The sequence below is a fragment of the Neoarius graeffei genome, chromosome 3, assembly GCF_027579695.1.
Source record: "Neoarius graeffei isolate fNeoGra1 chromosome 3, fNeoGra1.pri, whole genome shotgun sequence".
Taxonomy (NCBI): Eukaryota; Metazoa; Chordata; class Actinopteri; order Siluriformes; family Ariidae; genus Neoarius; species Neoarius graeffei.
The window spans coordinates 31,305,093-31,324,163 of NC_083571.1; the positions used below are offsets into that span (position 1 = coordinate 31,305,093).

Below are 19,071 nucleotides of genomic sequence, written 5' to 3' on the forward strand. Positions count from 1 at the left end.
AAAAGTTAATGTTTTACTTACAGCTTGTGAGCTGGTGGTCGATCGTCTTGACGGTACAGATCCAGGGATTAAAAACAACCTCGAAGCAAAACCACTACTGAAGGCACTGAAGTTTGAAAAGTCACTGTGGTTGAAATGATCAGAACACAGGACTAACGTTGCATTATACTTCGCTGGTGGTGTTCCAAAGATAAATTCCGACCATTTCTTCTTCAGCTCTTCTATCTTGGGCAAGAAATGCAACGTTGATGTGTTACTGCCACAAATAACACAGACACGAACTTGTTCAGCCATGTTTTCAACTTGCTGTCAGGTCCTCTTCGTTAGCTACTGACGAGATGGGCTCTGCTGTCTCTCCTCGCGCTGAAATCCGAACTTCCTTCCCGTGGGCGGTCGCAAGCCAAGGTGGGCGAGGCCACGAATACTAATTTTCGAAGTGACGTAACTTCGTATGGCTTTTTCTGATCTGCTCGTTTTCCCGACTATTTTCTTTCATAAGCTAATACAGGGAATGGGAGTAGAATTACATTTTCACATGCAGCATGCGTATGCAACTCGGCGTGAACTATGGTATTTCAAAAAGAGCCAGTATTAAACGTTTTTGGTGGAAGGGCACCTTTAAATCTGCTCCATTGATTTGGACAATGTCCTCTTGTTTTGGGATAAAGAGTTGGCAGTGGGAGGGGTATTTAATGAGAAGGGTAAAAATTTCGATTCCATTCAATGAGAAGAGTAAAAACTCCCACTGCCAACTCTTAATCCCATCAGGTCAAATGATCAAAACGGTTCATCACAATGGGTAAGGTCATGTTTTTCACACATTCCAAGACGGTTCTAAAACTGCTTTTTACAACAGCTTCATTTATCTGTTATTTTTTTTAGAAGTACAATCATGACATACATACTACAGAGATATTATTGCAGCTGAACTTGTGCTGAATACAAAAAAAGTCATATGACTGCTAATACTGCTTGAAATTGTCATCAGAGCATACCAAAATAATTAGAGTGCCAGAAAAAGACGAAGAAGAAAAGAGAGCAAACAATTATTTATTTACTCAAGAAGCATGCAAAGATTATGCACTACACCGCACACATATCAACCGATATGCTTATAATAAATCGAAGAAATATTTACACTTACTCGAGTTGATCTTTGGCTGGATGGAGTCGAAGTTCAAAATGACACCGCTCATCATCAGTGGACAAAGTCCTCAAGATCCGATAAACCGCTGAAATTGAATCGCCGTCCTGAATCATCCGAAGTGCCTCCTGAGCATCAAATCAAAAACTTGCGAAGATATTAATTTAAATACATGACCTGTTCATTCTAAACCTGTCGAGCTTTGCTGGCAAAGCTCTCGCCCCAGAGGGTTAATCAATATCAAAGATTTTATCCATTTATAGTTACGTGTAATGTTGTGGGACATGCCTGAAACAAGTCAGGTCCGGTTATCACTAATAGACTGGTACCAAAATTCAAAAAAGTGCTTATTTAAGGAGTTAAAGGCATTTTTGAGACAAAGTCGGCAAACAGTCTTATTTTGTCAATTTGGGTGTGCCGAATTCAAATCTGCAATATGCCGAGCTCTATCTGACCTCTGTTGACCTCTAGAGGTCATTGAACTTTGGGCCTGTAAACGTCTCAGCTGAACCCAGTTTCTCAGCTTTCTAAGGAATGAAATGTACTAAAATGATTAATGAAGTTAGCAAATGGCCTCGTTTGTTAAAGTGCCATTCCACCATTGGATGTATTCTTTGGCATAAAATACAGTATATTTTGACAACATATATAAATGGTATCACTAGATAGAGAAATCTTTTAGCTTCAAAATGATATATCAAACATAATTTTTTGACAACGACAAGTATATTAATTTTGCAACCAAAGTCACCTACCCTTTTAATTTCCGCACGTGATGTCATCGGCAGGTTCCCCTTCTTGTGTACCACGTGACGTGTGACATGGCACATATTATCAGCAATGGCGGATAGAACGCGCTAAAAATAATACCAATAAATCTAGCTAATACCAATAAATCTAGCTAACTGAAAGATTAACTCAAAATTTTTCGCAATTTTTTTGGCCCCCATATACGAGGAGAAACGACTCTCTCACTTTGGGGGTTTCCTGGTCTAAAAATAGACCGACACGTGGTACACAAGAAGGGGAACCTGCCGATGACATCACGTTTCACTACCGCGCGGAAATTAAAAGGGTAGGTGACTTTGGTCGCAAAATTAATATACTTGTCGTTGTCAAAAAATTATGTTTGATATATCATTTTGAAGCTAAAAGATTTCTCTGTCTAGTCATGTTGTCATAAAATATATTGTATTTTATGCCAAAGAATACATCCAATGGTGGAATGGCACTTTAAATGTTTGGGTGCTGAATTCATTTTTCATTTGCAAAACGACATATGACCTCTGATAACCTCAAGGTCATTAAAGGAACAGTCCACCGTACTTCCATAATGAAATATGCTCTTATCTGAATTGAGACGAGCTGCTCCGTACCTCTCCGAGCTTTGCGCGACCTCCCAGTCAGTCAGACGCAGTCAGACGCGCTGTCACTCCTGTTAGCAATGTAGCTAGGCTCAGCATACTGAGCTCCGTGTCAATGCGCTGCCGAAGCGCGCAGAAGGTGTTAGTACGCCTGTCATTATAGTGCGGACTTTCCATAGCATAGAAAATCGCCACGTTTCAATTTGTGTAACTGAACTTGTTTCATATCACTGGTCATATAAACCTATGTAAACAGGAAAAACGCGGAAGAGTTTGGTCGCATCTAACTACAGCCCCCAAAAAATACCATTGGCCATACTGAGCCTAGCTACATTGCTAACAGGAGTGACAGCGCGTCTGACTGACTGGGAGGTCGCGCAAAGCTCGGAGAGGTACGGAGCAGCTCGTCTCAATTCAGATAAGAGCATATTTCATTATGGAAGCACGGTGGACTGTTCCTTTAAACTTGGCCTATAGACTCTTTTCAGTCACGTGACCTTCGTAAACGCGACCGCCATTTTGAACATGTAGTGGACTTCGGCTCGAATCAGTTTGAATGCGAGGAAGGCGACAAACGAAAAACATAAAAGAAAAAGGAGCGAGATGCAGAAAACACCTTCACTATCCAGCGACGTAGGGCATTTACAGGGCGAGCAGAGGGAGAGGTATTTGCAAAAATTGAGGTTAGCAGGCTTAGAGAACGACGTTTACCTGCTTCCACCAGGATTGTTCACTGACGTACGGAAGTACACGAAGCCCTCGTCTTTACCTGACTTCGGCCCACATGATCTGTATATCTATGTCGTTAAAAACCCATCGCCATACACATACACACCAACGTCCGAGGTTCCGGAGCGCGCTCCGGCTTGCTCCAGGAGTGCTCCGGCCGAGGTTACGGAGCGCGCTCCGGCTTGCTCCGGAGCAAGCCAGAGCGCGCTGCTTAATTTGAGGGCAACCTCGGCTGGAGTGTGCTCCGGAACCTCGGCCGGAGCACTCTGGGAGCAAGCCGGAGCGCGCTGCTTAATTTGAGGGAGAGCAAGCCGGAGCGCGCTCCAGAACCTCGGACGTTGGCTCCGGCAGCTATTTATACTGGATCCGGTGTAAATAGCTGCCGGATCATAATTACAGTAAACTAGTAAATACAGTAAAGGAAAAACTTGAGACTGAAAGGTTTTAACAGTCATCCAAATGACTGAACGTAAACATTGCTACAGTAACATACCAGCTACTTGTTGACATTAGCTAGTCAACAATAGCTACTACAGAAGAACAAAGCGGTTACAATGGGTTATTTTAGCCTATTTGGTTACACACTCGCCGCCACAGAATGTTAACAGCAATGTAATGCCTTTTCTGGCTAATTTTATTCGTCTTACCTCCAACAAAGTGGTCACTACACAAGCGCTGGTATGCCGAGGGCTGCCAATCTGTTAATGGCCGCTATCCATCTTCTCCGTCGGGATCCGATAAAATGATAACCCTTGCCTTGTTTGTTGATGGTTACTACATCCAGGTGCACAACAATATAGTGGCATGATGGAAGTCTTGCTGAAAATAAACACTTTCTTTGCTGCCGTTCCTCAATGCTGGCTGTGGTAAACTACTGGTAGTACACGTCCAAAATGGCGGCCGCGTTTGTCGTGACGTCACGTGAAAAGGGTCCATAGGCCTATGCATTTAACGGCATTTTTAAACTGACTTTACTCCCCCAAAAAGAATATGAACAGACAAAAAACAAATAGAAAGGAACAAATACAACATTAAATGCCAGTCCATGTACATGTGACTTACTTTTCGCAATGAGAATGCCTAGGCGATCACCTTACATAACATTGCATTACATTTAGCGGTTATTGTTTATACAAAGCTACTGAAAAAAGGACAGATTCAGCAGCATACAAAATGTGGGGGCATCCAGGGTATACAGGTTAATCAGGGTTAGTATATATGAGAGTTTTTTTCTACGTTGTTTGCTTTTTGTAAAGGCTTTACCCCGTTTAAAACAAAACAAAAAACAACAAAGAAAAAAACTCTCATATATACTAACCCTGATTAACCTGTATACCCTGGATGCCCCCACATTTTGTATGCTGCTGAATCTGTCCTTTTTTCAGTAGCTTTGTATAAACAATAACCGCTAAATGTAATGCAATGTTATGTAAGGTGATCGCCTAGGCATTCTCATTGTGAAAAGTAAGTCACATGTACATGGACTGGCATTTAATGTTGTATTTGTTCCTTTCTATTTGTTTTTTGTCTGTTCATATTCTTTTTGGGGGAGTAAAGTCAGTTTAAAAATGCCGTTAAATGCATAGGCCTATAGGCCAAGTTTAATGACCTTGAGGTTATCAGAGGTCATATGTCGTTTAACAAATGAAAAATGAATTCAGCACCCAAACATTTAACAAACGAGGCCATTTGCTAACTTCATTAATCATTTTAGTACATTTCATTCCTTAGAAAGCTGAGAAACTGGGTTCAGCTGAGACGTTTACAGGCCCAAAGTTCAATGACCTCTAGAGGTCAACAGAGGTCAGATAGAGCTCGGCATATTGCAGATTTGAATTCGGCACACCCAAATTGACAAAATAAGACTGTTTGCCGACTTTGTCTCAAAATGCCTTTGGGTGTCACGATTCTGGTACCAGTCTATAAGAGTTCGAACGCTTTTAAACAGAAACTCTTCGTTCTATTGATGAAAACTGAAGGACAAGTACAAGGTCAGTGGGAGTCTGCATTCAGGAAGTGTTTTGACTCTATTCTTGTTGTGAATTTCAGGCAAATCGCTGGATTCGCACCAAAGAGGCGACGAACCTCCTGAAGGTCATCAAACTGACAGACGCCAGCTTCCTTCGCACTCTTGAGAACGCCATCCGTCTGGGCATGCCTGTCCTGCTGGAAGAGGTGACCTTTACGTCCTCAAGTCTAACCTAACGCTGCGCTGATCATGATCACCGTTTTAAGAAAACTTGTATTCCTTGATAAACTCAAAGTCATACAATGAGGCATTTAAAGCCTGAGGGATGATCATAGGAATTTTTTACTCTTGCTCCTCCCTCTGTCCTACAGGTGCACAGTTAAGAGTTGCTTCAATTTTGTGCCTTTAAACGGACAGACAGATGGTGCTCTATCTTAATGAGACTGGCTTGAAGTGAAAATGTATTGTGAACCCATTACCCAGCTGTGAAACAGATTAGCTGTGACGTTTGTCCGATTGAGGAATTTGGTTGTGTGCAGCCGCAGGGTTTTCAATATTATAATCAGTGATGTGCACACACTTATAGCTCAGAGATAAAAGAAATGTATGAGTACTAATGTGAGTTGAATTATCGTACGTCTGTGTGTGTGTGCGCAGCTTAAAGAGACTCTGGACCCTGTTCTGGAGCCTATACTGCTGAAGCAGACGTTCGTATCCGGTGGCAGGACGCTGATCCGTCTGGGAGATACCGACATCGACTATGACAAAAACTTCCGATTTTACATGACCACCAAGATGGCCAACCCTCACTACCTCCCTGAGGTGTGTTTGCTTGTGTGTGGAGTGATGTGAATGCTTTGCTTTGAGTTTTATCACACCATAAAAAATGCAGCATGTAACTGACACCAGACTCTCCTTCCATGATTGTTAAAGGAGAGCTGAAGTCATTTTTAAACTTGCTTTATGTCTTAATTAACGTGTTATTCAATTACGCTTTCGGTTTTAGTAACCTTATATCGTGACTCATATTGGCAACTAACTGCAATTAAATATGATACTCATCGGCCTATTCGGTTTTTAGCCGTGTTGAATTTAGTTCGTTTGGTCCACGGTAGGCGTCGCTTATCCGCGCGATCTTCGCAAGACTTCGAAACGTGAAGTGTCAGCCAGGTGTCAGTGCCGCCATTTTGAAAACTGTTTTCCAAACGAAGTATTGCGCAAAAACGAGTTTAAATGACGATTACTGCCTACTTTTTTCAAACTTTCCTGATCGCTCTCAAAACAAAACTTCCAGCTTGATTACGTCAGCATTCGAAAGAGGGCACGTGCGTCTTTTGACAACGTTGGCAGATGTCGGTCGCTTTGATTTCCGCTGTACGTTTTACTTCCGTCCTACGATGTCTTGCACAGGTCTCAATGAACCTCGTTTACGGCCATCGCTTTGATATATGGACTGATATATTACAGAGCGTATTTCAAACACTCAGAACTTGCTCTGGCAGCGACAAAATAGTGATAAAAAAATGCATTCCGATATTTAATAAAATGAGAGAATTTTGATAATAAAAAATTTGCCTTCAGTTCCCCTTTAAATATGCGTTTCCTCACAGAAATCTTCACCACGTCAGCCTGTTTAATCCAACTGTATTGTTGGAATAATGACGTGTTAGAACAAGGGTATTAATATATATATGTTATTTACCAGCTGGGAGGTCCGTACGGTGAAATACCGTGACCGAGGTCTTGAAAGTACTGAGCGAGGCCCTCTGGGCCGAGGTCACGGTATTTCACCATACGGACCGACCTTAAGCTGGTAAATAATATATTTATTTTTTTCTTTACCAAATTCTAACAGAAAACGAGAGCACCCGAAAGGGAAAACCGAGCCGAGCCGCCATTTTGAATCCTCATTCACGGCTGTAATGTGAATGGCTTCCCCCTCGGTATACAAGTGCACTTCCATGGCAGGAAAAAAACTACATTTTGCCGCCTATGTAGTCCCCTATTTATACAAATAGGAGTCATTCAGGATTCAGCCATGTTTTTGCTCGGCGTTAGCAACAGTTAGAGGTTTTTAGCTTTCTCCCGAAATGTTTTCTTTTATTTCTTCTTCCTCAGGGTAGTAAAACTCGCTTTCGCTGTGAACACTGTCGTTATCGCTATCCATGCTGTAAAATTAATGCTATTCTCCTGAGAAATGCTGGCAAAAATGTATAAGATTTTTGATAATCTTATAAATAAATCTTATTAAAAATAATATTAATAATAAGTTAAATTTATGTAGCGCCTTTCAAGAAACCCAAGGACGCTTTACAATTATAGACAAATAAATAAAAATAAAAAATTATAAAAATAATAATAAATAAATAAATAAATAGTCCACCAAGTAGGGGTCAGGATGTAATTCCCGTGGTGTAGCAGCCACAGTCCCACCAAAAGGCGCACGAAAACGAGTCCCACATCTCCAGCACCGCCGCTGTGATGCCGTCAGCAACATCGCTCAACACCACGCCGTGGATCCACAAAGCGAGCACAGAAGCTCCGCCACGCAGAGCGCTGGTGTGTCCCAAACCGCCTGCACAGCCGCTGCGACGCCACCGAGCAACATCGCTCGGAACATCACGCCAAGCGTTAAAGCACAGAGCGCTGGACAACCACGATGTAAAATGAGCAACGAGCTCACTGCAGTCCACAGCTGGGAGCGCAGGCATCACCCACAGCTAACCAAGGCCTGGAGGGAACCGATGCCCAAAACTGGGTCTGGAGCTACACCACAACCGGCGGACAAAACACTCAAACAAACATCAAACTACACAAACACACAGAAAAAAATAAATAAATAAATGAAAATAGAAAAAGAAAGAAAAATAAAAAAAGCTCTGGTGAGAAGCGGCAGCCAGAACGCGCACGGCGTACTCTCAACTGGAAACGGAAACAAACAAAAAAAAGTTTAGATAAATGTTAAGATAAATGTTGACAAAAAATGCTACTATGTTTGTTGTTGTTGTGAACGAACGAGTCGCCAGAGGTCCATAACCGGGGTCCGTAACTGGGGTCCGTATCGTAGGATACGGACCCACTCGCCAGCCAATCAGAGCGCAGGATTTGATGGAAACCGCACCGTGAAAAAAAAAAAGTCTGTTATTTCCCTAAAGCCAAACTACAGCTCACAGTGAACTCATTGTGACCAATCAGAATCGAGAATTCATCAGCGCTGTGGTAAAACACAGCATTACCCTTTATTGAAAATCCTCAGGAGTTGGCATCTGCTCACAGAAAGGCCTGTGACTTGCCTCTGCTAACAATTAACCACAATGATCCTGTTCTGTTTCACAAAATTGCTGTTTGTTGATGTTATTACTTCTGCATCCACTTCGTCTTTGAGAGGAACTACGACAGTTGTATAATGATTGGACGGCTGAGTGCCACAGCGCAGCACTCCAGAGCTTGGCACTCGCTTAAAGGTCAGCTGGATGTGGATGTGACACCAGACACAGCTGCCGAGAGATAACGACAACGATTTGGCACGATTCTGTTTGAGAGCACGCTGCCGGGTAGAGAGCGAGGGTTTGACAAGCCAAGCGTACCAGTTCCTCTTAACCATCATGTTGTGTTTGGGTCAAAATGTCCCGTTTAAAGTGGAACAATACTACAGCGTTCTTCAGCATTAAACTTTATGTGAGCAGCTCAATTTCTGTAATGAAAATCATGAAAAAAGATGATTGTGAGGCAACAGTAACACATTAGCGCTTAATCAGTGGCACAGTACTCCATCCAGCCCACTACACACTGACCTCTGTACGATGTTTTAATTGCACGCAATTTTTCCCACAGTTCATATAGGTTTTTCAGCCTCGTTTAAAGGTCCCATGGCATGAAATTTTCACTTTCTGAGGTTTTTTAACGTTAAAATGAGTTCCTCTGACCTTCTTAAGTCGCCCCAGTGGCTAGAAATTTCATAATGTGTAAACCAAACTATGCCCAACATTTGAGAATGGTGCATCAAAACGGCGCGTTGATAAGCTCTTCCCTTTACTACGTCAGCAAGGGAGATGATCCCCACGCCCCCCCTCTGGATTCCCACCCACTGTATGGATTGCCCCGCCCAGTTGTAGTGAGGAGACCATAGAGGACACAACAACATGGCATCACCTAAGCGAGCGAAACATGGAAATTGCGCTGTACATGGATGTGACAACACAGAAAAGAGTCTGTTTTTACTGCCGACGGGAGAGCCCCTGAAGACGCAGTGGCTTAATTTTATTTACTCCAATAATACGCCGTCGAGTCTACCTAAGACGGTGTATGTTTGTCGGAAGCATTTTCCTGAGGAATGTTTCCACAACTTGGGACAGTACAGGGCAGGTTTTGCACATCAACTGTCACTGAAGCCTGGGTCCGTACCAAGCATCCCTGCCACATCAGCAACAAACACCGAACAAGTAAGTGTATAACTGTTAAGTCGTTTTGCCGTGTTTTAAAATCGGTGTGTTTGCAATGGCTACATTAGCTGTGCAGCTAACCGCTTCCTGCAGTCAGCCAGGTACTCTGCGCTACCTCTGTTATAATAGCCAATCGAAACAGTTTTTACAAAGACACCCACATTCTTTTTTTTAAGTCACTCGTTCATTTTATTTGTTTGTTTGTTCAGTAAAAACCCAAACATTTGTTGAATTTATTTTATTTCCTCGCGTCGCACCTTAATGACGTCAGCGCGCGGTATTTTTCCTTGATTCTGGGCCGGGGTGTCGTGAGTGGCAGAGCAGCTCCATCGCTGCGATCCATTGAAAGTCAGGCCTAGATCCAATCTTTTGTCGGGAGCCGAGGTCACGCGGGCGGCCCTCCAGCGGCACCGGCCGCCCGTGGAGGCAGCGGTTCTCCCAGGGGCGAGTTGGGGGGAGGAAACGGCAAAGTCCCCACTCCTCCATGGTAAAACTGCTCAGTTTTACCATGGGCCTCAGGCTGAAAAAAACCCGACAAAGTCCCAGTTTTACCATGGGCTCGAGTTGTACCATTTTTTTAGACAGGGCGGACGGACCAGGGCATTCGCCCGCCTGGCCGTGCCCGACGAGGAGCGCTCTCGGCCGGCTTGGGAGGCAGACGGCAGCCCCTCCCCCCATGGCACGCCCCCACCCTCTACCCTTCCCCGCCTCCATGCTTCTCATTAGCAAAACGACGCACTGGGAAAAGGGCTGAAATAGGGCTTTCTCCCAGGAGGCTATATCTACGTTCCGAGGGTTCATTTCGAGAAAGGCTGCGGATATAACATCTGGAAGCCTCCACGATCCCGTTTAAAGCATCAACAAGCCACCATGCCATGGGTCCTTTAAGCAAGACAACACTAAATACCGTATAAAGTTGCATTAACAGTAATCTAAAATGACATTGAGAACCATTATTTTTATCAGGAGAATTAAAATTAGCAGTTAGTATAGAAATGATAATGAAACACTCTGGGTGATCTGTATTTCAATAATACTTGGAAATCATTTGATGAGTTAGGTCATCAATACGGAATCCCCAAGTCACATTTCTATAGATATTTACAGCTACGTCACATGTTAATGAGGGCTTTTGGACAGGATACCTCAGCTCCAAAGACAGCTGAACTTCTTGAGGACATACTGAGGGACTGTAGTCAAGGATTTAAGACCTCTACCGTATGTATTATTCTATAGGCGTGTTCACACGGCACATATTTGCATCGATGCTGCACCGATGTATTTTGTTGCGATATATCTTACACCGGTGTAAATTTTGTGGAGCGTTCACACGGCACAAACCTGCTTACTAGAGAGAAGCGTGTCAGCACCGGTGCAGCCCCACTTGCGTTCACACGGCAGTTTTTGCGACCGCGCTATACGATAGTAATAATGCGGAAATGAAATATGCGCACGCGTGAAAATGTACTTCCTTTTCCCGGTTGTCATGGCATCACCAAGTGCCGGGAAAACAACGTGGATGAAGACACCAGTGTTGCCAGATACTGCTGACGTTTTCCAGCCCAAAATATGTTCAAATCCGCCAAAATGCACTTAAAACCGCCCAATCTGGCAACACTGGAAGACACGCAGTTCTGTTGTTGTTGATAGTCGCCATTTTGGAAGCGCAAAATACCAGGATGCAAATTATGCAATGCCCATATGTAATCAACTCTCCTCACGCGTAGCGAGTCTACCCCTGTAGCGTTCAGACGTCCCATTTTATATCGGTGCTGCCCTGCAAACTAGCATTTACTCCGGAGTAAATTTCTTAAACCACCTCCCGAGCAGGGTTAGATTTGCGCCGGTTTAAGCAGCTTTCAGGGGCTACACCGGTACAACTTTGTACCGTGTGAACGCTCTACCGGGGCAGCCCCGGTGCTACACCGGAGTAAAAGTTGCCGTGTGAACACCCCTTATGTTGATTCAGACAATTGGAGATGGGGCCCTGCTAGCGCTTAAAAACGCATGGGAGAGGGACCTTAGTTTGACACTAGAGGAAGAGGAGTGGTTAAAGATCTGTAAAAACTAGTGCTGTCAAGCGATTAAAATATTTAATCGCGATTAATGTCGCGACTGTCATAGTTAACTCGCGATTAATCGCACATTTTTGTCACATGAAAAACCATTGTAATTCTCTTATCAGCATAAAAAAGTGAATGGGCTTGCTTTGTACCAATGTTTTTTTTTTTTTTTATTGCAGAGCATAACACGTCTTGTCACAGCCACCGACATCCATAACTTCCATATTAGATGAGAAAACCAAGGGATGAAAAATAAAGTGCATATCACTGTGAAAATAAAAAAATGCTTTATTTTACTCTTCATTAGTTTCTTTTGAAGAGAAGTATTTGCCATAAAAGAAGAAAAAAACAGATAACAAAAATAAAAACATTTATCATACGTTCAAAAACGTTCATCATAGTGTGGCGCTGTATTATCTAATTCTCACTGGTTATAACTCTACACCTACCCGGTGGAGATGAGCTGGGAAACTGAAGACTGAAGGAACAGTATTGAAAAGTATTTTTCCAGTCTCACCTGTGAAAGGTAATCCCATGTGATCTCGTTTGGACGGTAAACCTGTTGGTACAGTTAAACGCAGCACATGAATGAGGCATCTTTATTCTCGGCTACTGTCTAGACGCTATACCAGAGACGGTTCAAGAATCTCCACTTTGCCACATCCAATATGGTGGCGAGGATGTTTATACGTCTATGCCTCTCTCCATCACTCACACGTACTCTTATTGAAGCAGCGCGCGACAAGCCTCAACAGGAACTACGGGTAACCCGCAGGGCCAAATTAGAATTTGCGTTAACGGCACTATTTTTTAAAATCGCGTTAAATTGAGATCGCGTTACCGTGTTATTATCGCGTTAACTTTGACAGCACTAGTAAAAACATAAAAACCATGTCAAGGGATGCAAGAGTGCGTCGAATGCAGTTCAAAATCCTGCACCGCTTTTACTGGACACCCTCTAGGCTGTTCAGACTACGGTAGGTCTGATTGAGAACCCAAATTGCTGGCGGTGCAAATCTACAGAGGGTTATCTTTTACATACATTATGATCCTGTGACAAAGTACAAGAATTCTGGTCATGGATTCACAGTTTTCTTCGTGAGATTGCAGAGAGCCCAATAGAGTTCTGCCCCAGACTCTTTGTTTTAGGGGATGATTCCGTTTTAACTGGGGAGAGTAAACACATTAAAAGTTGGATCCAAACTAGCATCACGATAGGAAGGCAGATACTTCTCAGGGAATGGAAGACTGACGGGGTGCCCTCAACGCTGGAGTGGACTGCAGAATTGGTTAGAGTGGCAGCTTTGGAAAGGATGTCATGGAAGTCATTTGGTAGACTAGAGGTCTGTTATAAAAAATGGGGAAAATACCTATCGTTTTTGGTAGAGGACAAAACATCAGATCAATAAGTAGAGAGATTCATTCTTTATTCTTGACTTGCTCTAGTTCGCTCTGTTTTTTTTAATATTACTGTGATGTGTATTTGGTACATTCTTTTTCTTTTATTTTATCTATAGATAATACACATTCATGGACAATAATTGTGTCTTATTGTTTATATAGTTACTGCTCATATCTTGTAAGCACAAGACATGCACTTTGATATGAGGAATACAGCTATGTACAGCAGGCTTTCGTCTAAACGGGGGAACAGGGGCGCTGCGCCCTCTTACTCTCGGCGTGTGCCCCCTTACTGACTCCGTGAAAACATCCCAGCAACACTACGTGACAATGTGTCTGATCATCAAATACGTTATAATTGCTCCAAAAATATTCCAATCATAGTAGATACACCGCCAGACGGTGCAAAAACAATCTGGATTGGCGTTTTCCAGACTGAGCCGCCATGTTGTTTACTTGTTGCGCTGCTCTCGCAAGATTTGACATGGGTTCCATACAAGGTCAGCTGACTTGTAGAGCGAGATTTCTCGAGACTGAATGAGCTTTCACCCACCGGCGCGGGAGCTTTTGACAGAAGTAGTTCGCGAGTTGTTTTTGTTGACACTTGGGCATTTAAAGATGTCATCCCGCGGCACGAAGTGGAAGAAAGCCAAAGACTGTCCGGGGCAGAAGAAGATTACTTCTTTCTTTTTCAATGTTGACAGACAATTTGTTACAATTTCCCTCTCAGATAGCCTCAGAATGTCCCATTGGAGCATTTTTCAAAGGCTTTGCACGGCGGGGGGGGGACAACCGGCACCATCCCCCCCCCGCTTCGCTCCCTCGCCATGGTGAGCGCCCTCATACTAAATTTTTCTAGAAAATACCCTGTACAGCCAAGGCTAACTTGTTTGAGGTGGTGACTTGGTTTTTTATTTATTTTTTTTATTGGGGGCGGGGGGCATTACACTTTACTTTTTTAATGTACATGGTTTGATGTGTGCCATATTTGCAATAAAACTATTAATCACACAAAAAAAGAAATGATAACGAAACACAACAAGCAAATCGAATCACATTCATCAACATTTGACCAATCCGATTCAGGAATTCACCAGCACCATGGTGTAAGTGCGTGCTGCATTTAAAAAATATTTACACTCCCAATAAAATGCCGTTATTCGGGTTTAGTACAGTGGTGCTTGAAAGTTTGTAAACCCTTTAGAATTTTCTATATTTCTGCATAAATATGACCTAAAACATCATCAGATTTTCACACAAGTCCTAAAAGTAGATAAAGAGAACCCAGTTAAACAAATGAGACAAAAATATTATACTTGGCCATTTATTTATTGAGGAAAATGATCCAATATTACATATCTGTGAGTGGCAAAAGTATGTGAACCTCTAGGATTAGCAGTTAATTTGAAGGTGAAATTAGAGTCAGGTGTTTTCAATCAATGGGATGACAATCAGGTGTGAGTGGGCACCCTGTTTTATTTAAAGAACAGGGATCTATCAAAGTCTGATCTTCACAACACATGTTTGTGGAAGTGTATCATGGCACGAACAAAGGAGATTTCTGAGGACCTCAGAAAAAGCGTTGTTGATGCTCATCAGGCTGGAAAAGGTTACAAAACCATCTCTAAAGAGTTTGGACTCCACCAATCCACAGTCAGACAGATTGTGTACAAATGGAGGAAATTCAAGTCAACCAACAAAGATTACTCCAAGAGCAAGGCGTGTAACAGTCGGCAAGGTCACAAAGAACCCCAGGGTAACTTCTAAGCAACTGAAGGCCTCTCTCACATTGGCTAATGTTAATGTTCATGAGTCCACCATCAGGAGAACACTGAGCAACAGTGGTGCGCATGGCAGGGTTGGAAGGAGAAAGCCACTGCTCTCCAAAAAGAACATTGCTGCTTGTCTGCAGTTTGCTAAAGATCACGTGGACAAGCCAGAAGGCTATTGGGAAAATGTTTTGTGGATGGATGAGACCAAAATATTTTTTTTTTTGGTTTAAATGAGAAGCGTTATGTTTGGAGAAAGGAAAACACTGCATTCCAGCATAAGAACCTTATCCCATCTGTGAAACATGGTGGTGGTAGTATCATGGTTTGGGCCTGTTTTGCTGCATCTGGGCCAGGACGGCTTGCCATCATTGATGGAACAATGAATTCTGAATTATACCAGCGAATTCTAAAGGAAAATGTCAGGACATCTGTCCATGAACTGAATCTCAAGAGAAGGTGGGTCATGCAGCAAGACAACGACCCGAAGCACACAAGTCATTCTACCAAAGAATGGTTAAAGAAGAATAAAGTTAATGTTTTGGAATGGCCAAGTCAAAGTCCTGACCTTAATCCAATGGAAATGTTGTGGAAGGACCTGAAGCAAGCAGTTCATGTGAGGAAACCCACCAACATCCCAGAGTTGAAGCTGTTCTGTACGGAGGAACGGGCTAAAATTCCTCCAAGCCGGTGTGCAGGACTGATCAACAGTTACCAGAAACGTTTAGTTGCAGTTATTGCTGCACAAGGGGGTCACATACTTTTGCCACTCACAGATATGTAATATTGGATCATTTTCCTCAATAAATAAATGACCAAGTATAATATTCTTGTCTCATTTGTTTAACTGGGTTCTCTTTATCTACTTTTAGGACTTGTGTGAAAATCTGATGATGTTTTAGGTCATATTTATGCAGAAATATAGAAAATTCTAAAGGGTTCACAAACTTTCAAGCACCACTGTATATGAAGAGCGTTTTTCATATAATAAACATAACATGGAAAATTTTTTAGGGAAATATACAGGCTGTAGTTATTGTGCACTTTTATGCAGTACAGTGTAACGAGTCTGTGTGGTAAGTGTACAGTGGTGCTTGAAAGTTTGTGAACCCTTTAGAATTTTCTATATTTTTGCATAAATATGACCTAAAACATCATCAGATTTTCATACAAGTCCTAAAACCTTCAACTCTGGGATGTTGGTGGGTTTCCTCACATGAACTGCTCGCTTCAGGTCCTTCCACAACATTTCCATTGGATTAAGGTCAGGACTTTGACTTGGCCATTCCAAAACATTAACTTTATTCTTCTTTAACCATTCTTTGGTAGAACGACTTGTGTGCTTAGGGTCGTTGTCTTGCTGCATGACTAGGGTGACCAGATTTCCCTAGTCTGAAACCGGGACACTTTTGTGCGCGACCATGCTCGTGCACGCACACCTTTTTTTTTACGTAAACGTGACACTCAGAGAGGTGCTCTTATCATTTTGTTGAAGCTCACATTTATCAACATCTCACATGAAATAAAACAAACAGGCATTTTGTTATCTAGTAGCATAGTGGTATACAGATCAGTTAAATTATGGTCAGACAACAGATTTTGTAATGGCTGAGAATAGGCCAGGCTATGTCCATAGGCCAAATTTAAACTGATTTATTTCACCTGTTTGTGAGAACACCAAGAAGAATGCATATGCACATGTAGGCTATATCTCTAAAATTGTATGCACTATAGCATGAACTTAAAAAGTAGATATGTGACCTCAACATAGCCTAGGTCAGAATCAACCTTACTAACCATTCCCCACAACTGAATGAATAAAGCAAGAAGATGTGTACAAAAGTGAACACTTTAATGGAAGGTGCAACAAGCTGTTCAACACAGCAATATGGCCAAACTGTCAGAATGGAATGTTAAACAGAAACAAAAAAGAGACAAGTGATTTGAGAATATATACTACGGAAGCCGAGAGAGGATATAATCTTTTTTTTTATTCACCTTGTTATCCCGAGATAACGACATAATTAATTCAGGCTCTCGAGAAAACAACACAACTAATTCGAGATCTCGAGAAAACAAAACAGTTATTTCATGATCTCGAGTAAACAGCTGAGAAATGGTTCATTCAGGTGCGCCAAGAGACTTGTGATATGCTGACTTTGGGGCTATTTCTCATTCTGTATAGACGCAACTTTGGTCATTAGAATGTCTGGAATAATCGATCACCTAATAAGGCAATATTTTGATCAGGGGTTGACACAGGGAGAGATTGCATTAAGTCTTTTAATAAGGGATAATTTCAAAATTAGTCCGCGGCACCTCTGCAGAAGACTGGCCCGGCTTCGTCTCTACCGACGGAGATACAGTGATCCAGCTGAGATCATGAAATAATTGCTTTGTTTTCTTGAGATCTCGGAATAACGGTTTTGTTTCCTCGAGATCTCGAAATAACGGTTTTGTTTTCTTGAGATCTCAAAATAACGGTTTTGTTTTCTCGAGATCTCGAATTAGTTGTGTTGTTTTCTCGAGATCCTGAATTAATTATGTCGTTATCTTGGGATAACAAGGTGAATAAAAAAAGATTATATGAAGGGCCTCTCGCGGCTTCCGTAAATATACACTCAAACAAAACAGCAGTAAAGGAGGAGAGGGGCGACAGCCCGAGGAAAGCCCCCACAGGAGCGCACAGCATTTGCAACATAGGCTACCCAACTCAGTACAAGAACAAAGCACTTACAGTGTGTGCAGCAGGCTTCATGCGCATTGTTCTGCACCTCTCGGAGGAAGGGGTAGGTGCCCTGTAAACCTTTGGAAAAGGTACATTTTCTTTTCGGCATAATTGCTGCGGCATTACTGCTGCTGGCTGCTAGACAAAGAACATTCGCGCCAGTTAATGTTTATTTTATTGTTGCATGGCAACCCGTTCTGTTGTCTGGAATAATGTGGCTAAATAAACACCCATGCCACAGGGCCAGGGGGCAGTAACCAGGAAAGTTTGCGATTCCTGTCAATTCATCAAAATAGTAAATGCAGACATTTCTCCGCTAATGATTCCCACGCTGCTCAGTTGCAAACGTCACGAGTGGCGAAAACCGGGACATATCCGTGTCCCGACAGACTTTTGTCGGGACTCGGGACACACAACCCCAACTCGGGACTGTCCCGGTAAAACCAGGACGTCTGGTCACCCTATGCATGACCCACCTTCTCTTGAGACTCAGTTCATGGACAGATGTCCTGACATTTTCCTTTAGAATTCGCTGGTATAATTCAGAATTCATTGTTCCATGCTGTAATGCAGTGTTTTCCTTTCTCCAAACATAACGCTTCTCATTTAAACCAAAAAGTTCTATTTTGGTCTCATCCGTCCACAAAACATTTTCCCAATAGCCTTCTGGCTTGTCCACGTGATCTTTAGCAAACTGCAGACGAGCAGCAATGTTCTTTTTGGAGAGCAGTGGCTTTCTCCTTGCAACCCTGCCATGCACACCATTGTTGTTCAGTGTTCTCCTGATGGTGGACTCATGAACATTAACATTAGCCGATGTGAGAGAGGCCTTCAGTTGCTTAGAAGTTCCCCTGGGGTCCTTTGTGACCTCGCTGACTATTACACGCCTTGCTCTTGGAGTGATCTTTGTTGGTTGACTTGAATTTCCTCCATTTGTACACAATCTGTCTGACTGTGGATTGGTGGAATCCAAACTCTTTAGAGATGGTTTTATAACCTTTTCCAGCCTGATGAGCATCAACAACGCTTTTTCTGAGGTCCTCAGAAATCTCCTTTGTTCGTGCCATGATACACTTCCACAAACATGTGTTGTGAAGATCAGACTTTGATAGATCCCTGTTCTTTAAATAAAACAGGGTGCCCACTCACACCTGATTGTCATCCCATTGATTGAAAACACCTGACTCTAATTTCACCTTCAAATTAACTGCTAATCCTAGAGGTTCACATACTTTTGCCACTCACAGATATGTAATATTGGATCATTTTCCTCAATAAATAAATGACCAAGTATAATATTTTTGTCTCATTTGTTTAACTGGGTTCTCTTTATCTACTTTTAGGACTTGTGTGAAAATCTGATGATGTTTTAGGTCATATTTATGCAGAAATATAGAAAATTCTAAAGGGTTCACAAACTTTCAAGCACCACTGTAATTAATTAATTTGCAAGAGTGTAAAA

The 19,071-nt window shown here is 42.4% G+C and overlaps 1 protein-coding gene across 1 annotated transcript in view; it reads left to right on the top strand.

The window, feature by feature from the left end:
* dnah6 (dynein, axonemal, heavy chain 6) overlaps positions 1–19,071 on the top strand; it is a 276,461-nt gene that overhangs the window by 200,604 nt on the left and 56,786 nt on the right. Inside the window, 2 exon segments of the mRNA XM_060916664.1 lie at positions 5,287–5,412; positions 5,864–6,028. Coding sequence (XP_060772647.1) covers positions 5,287–5,412; positions 5,864–6,028 — 291 coding nt within the window.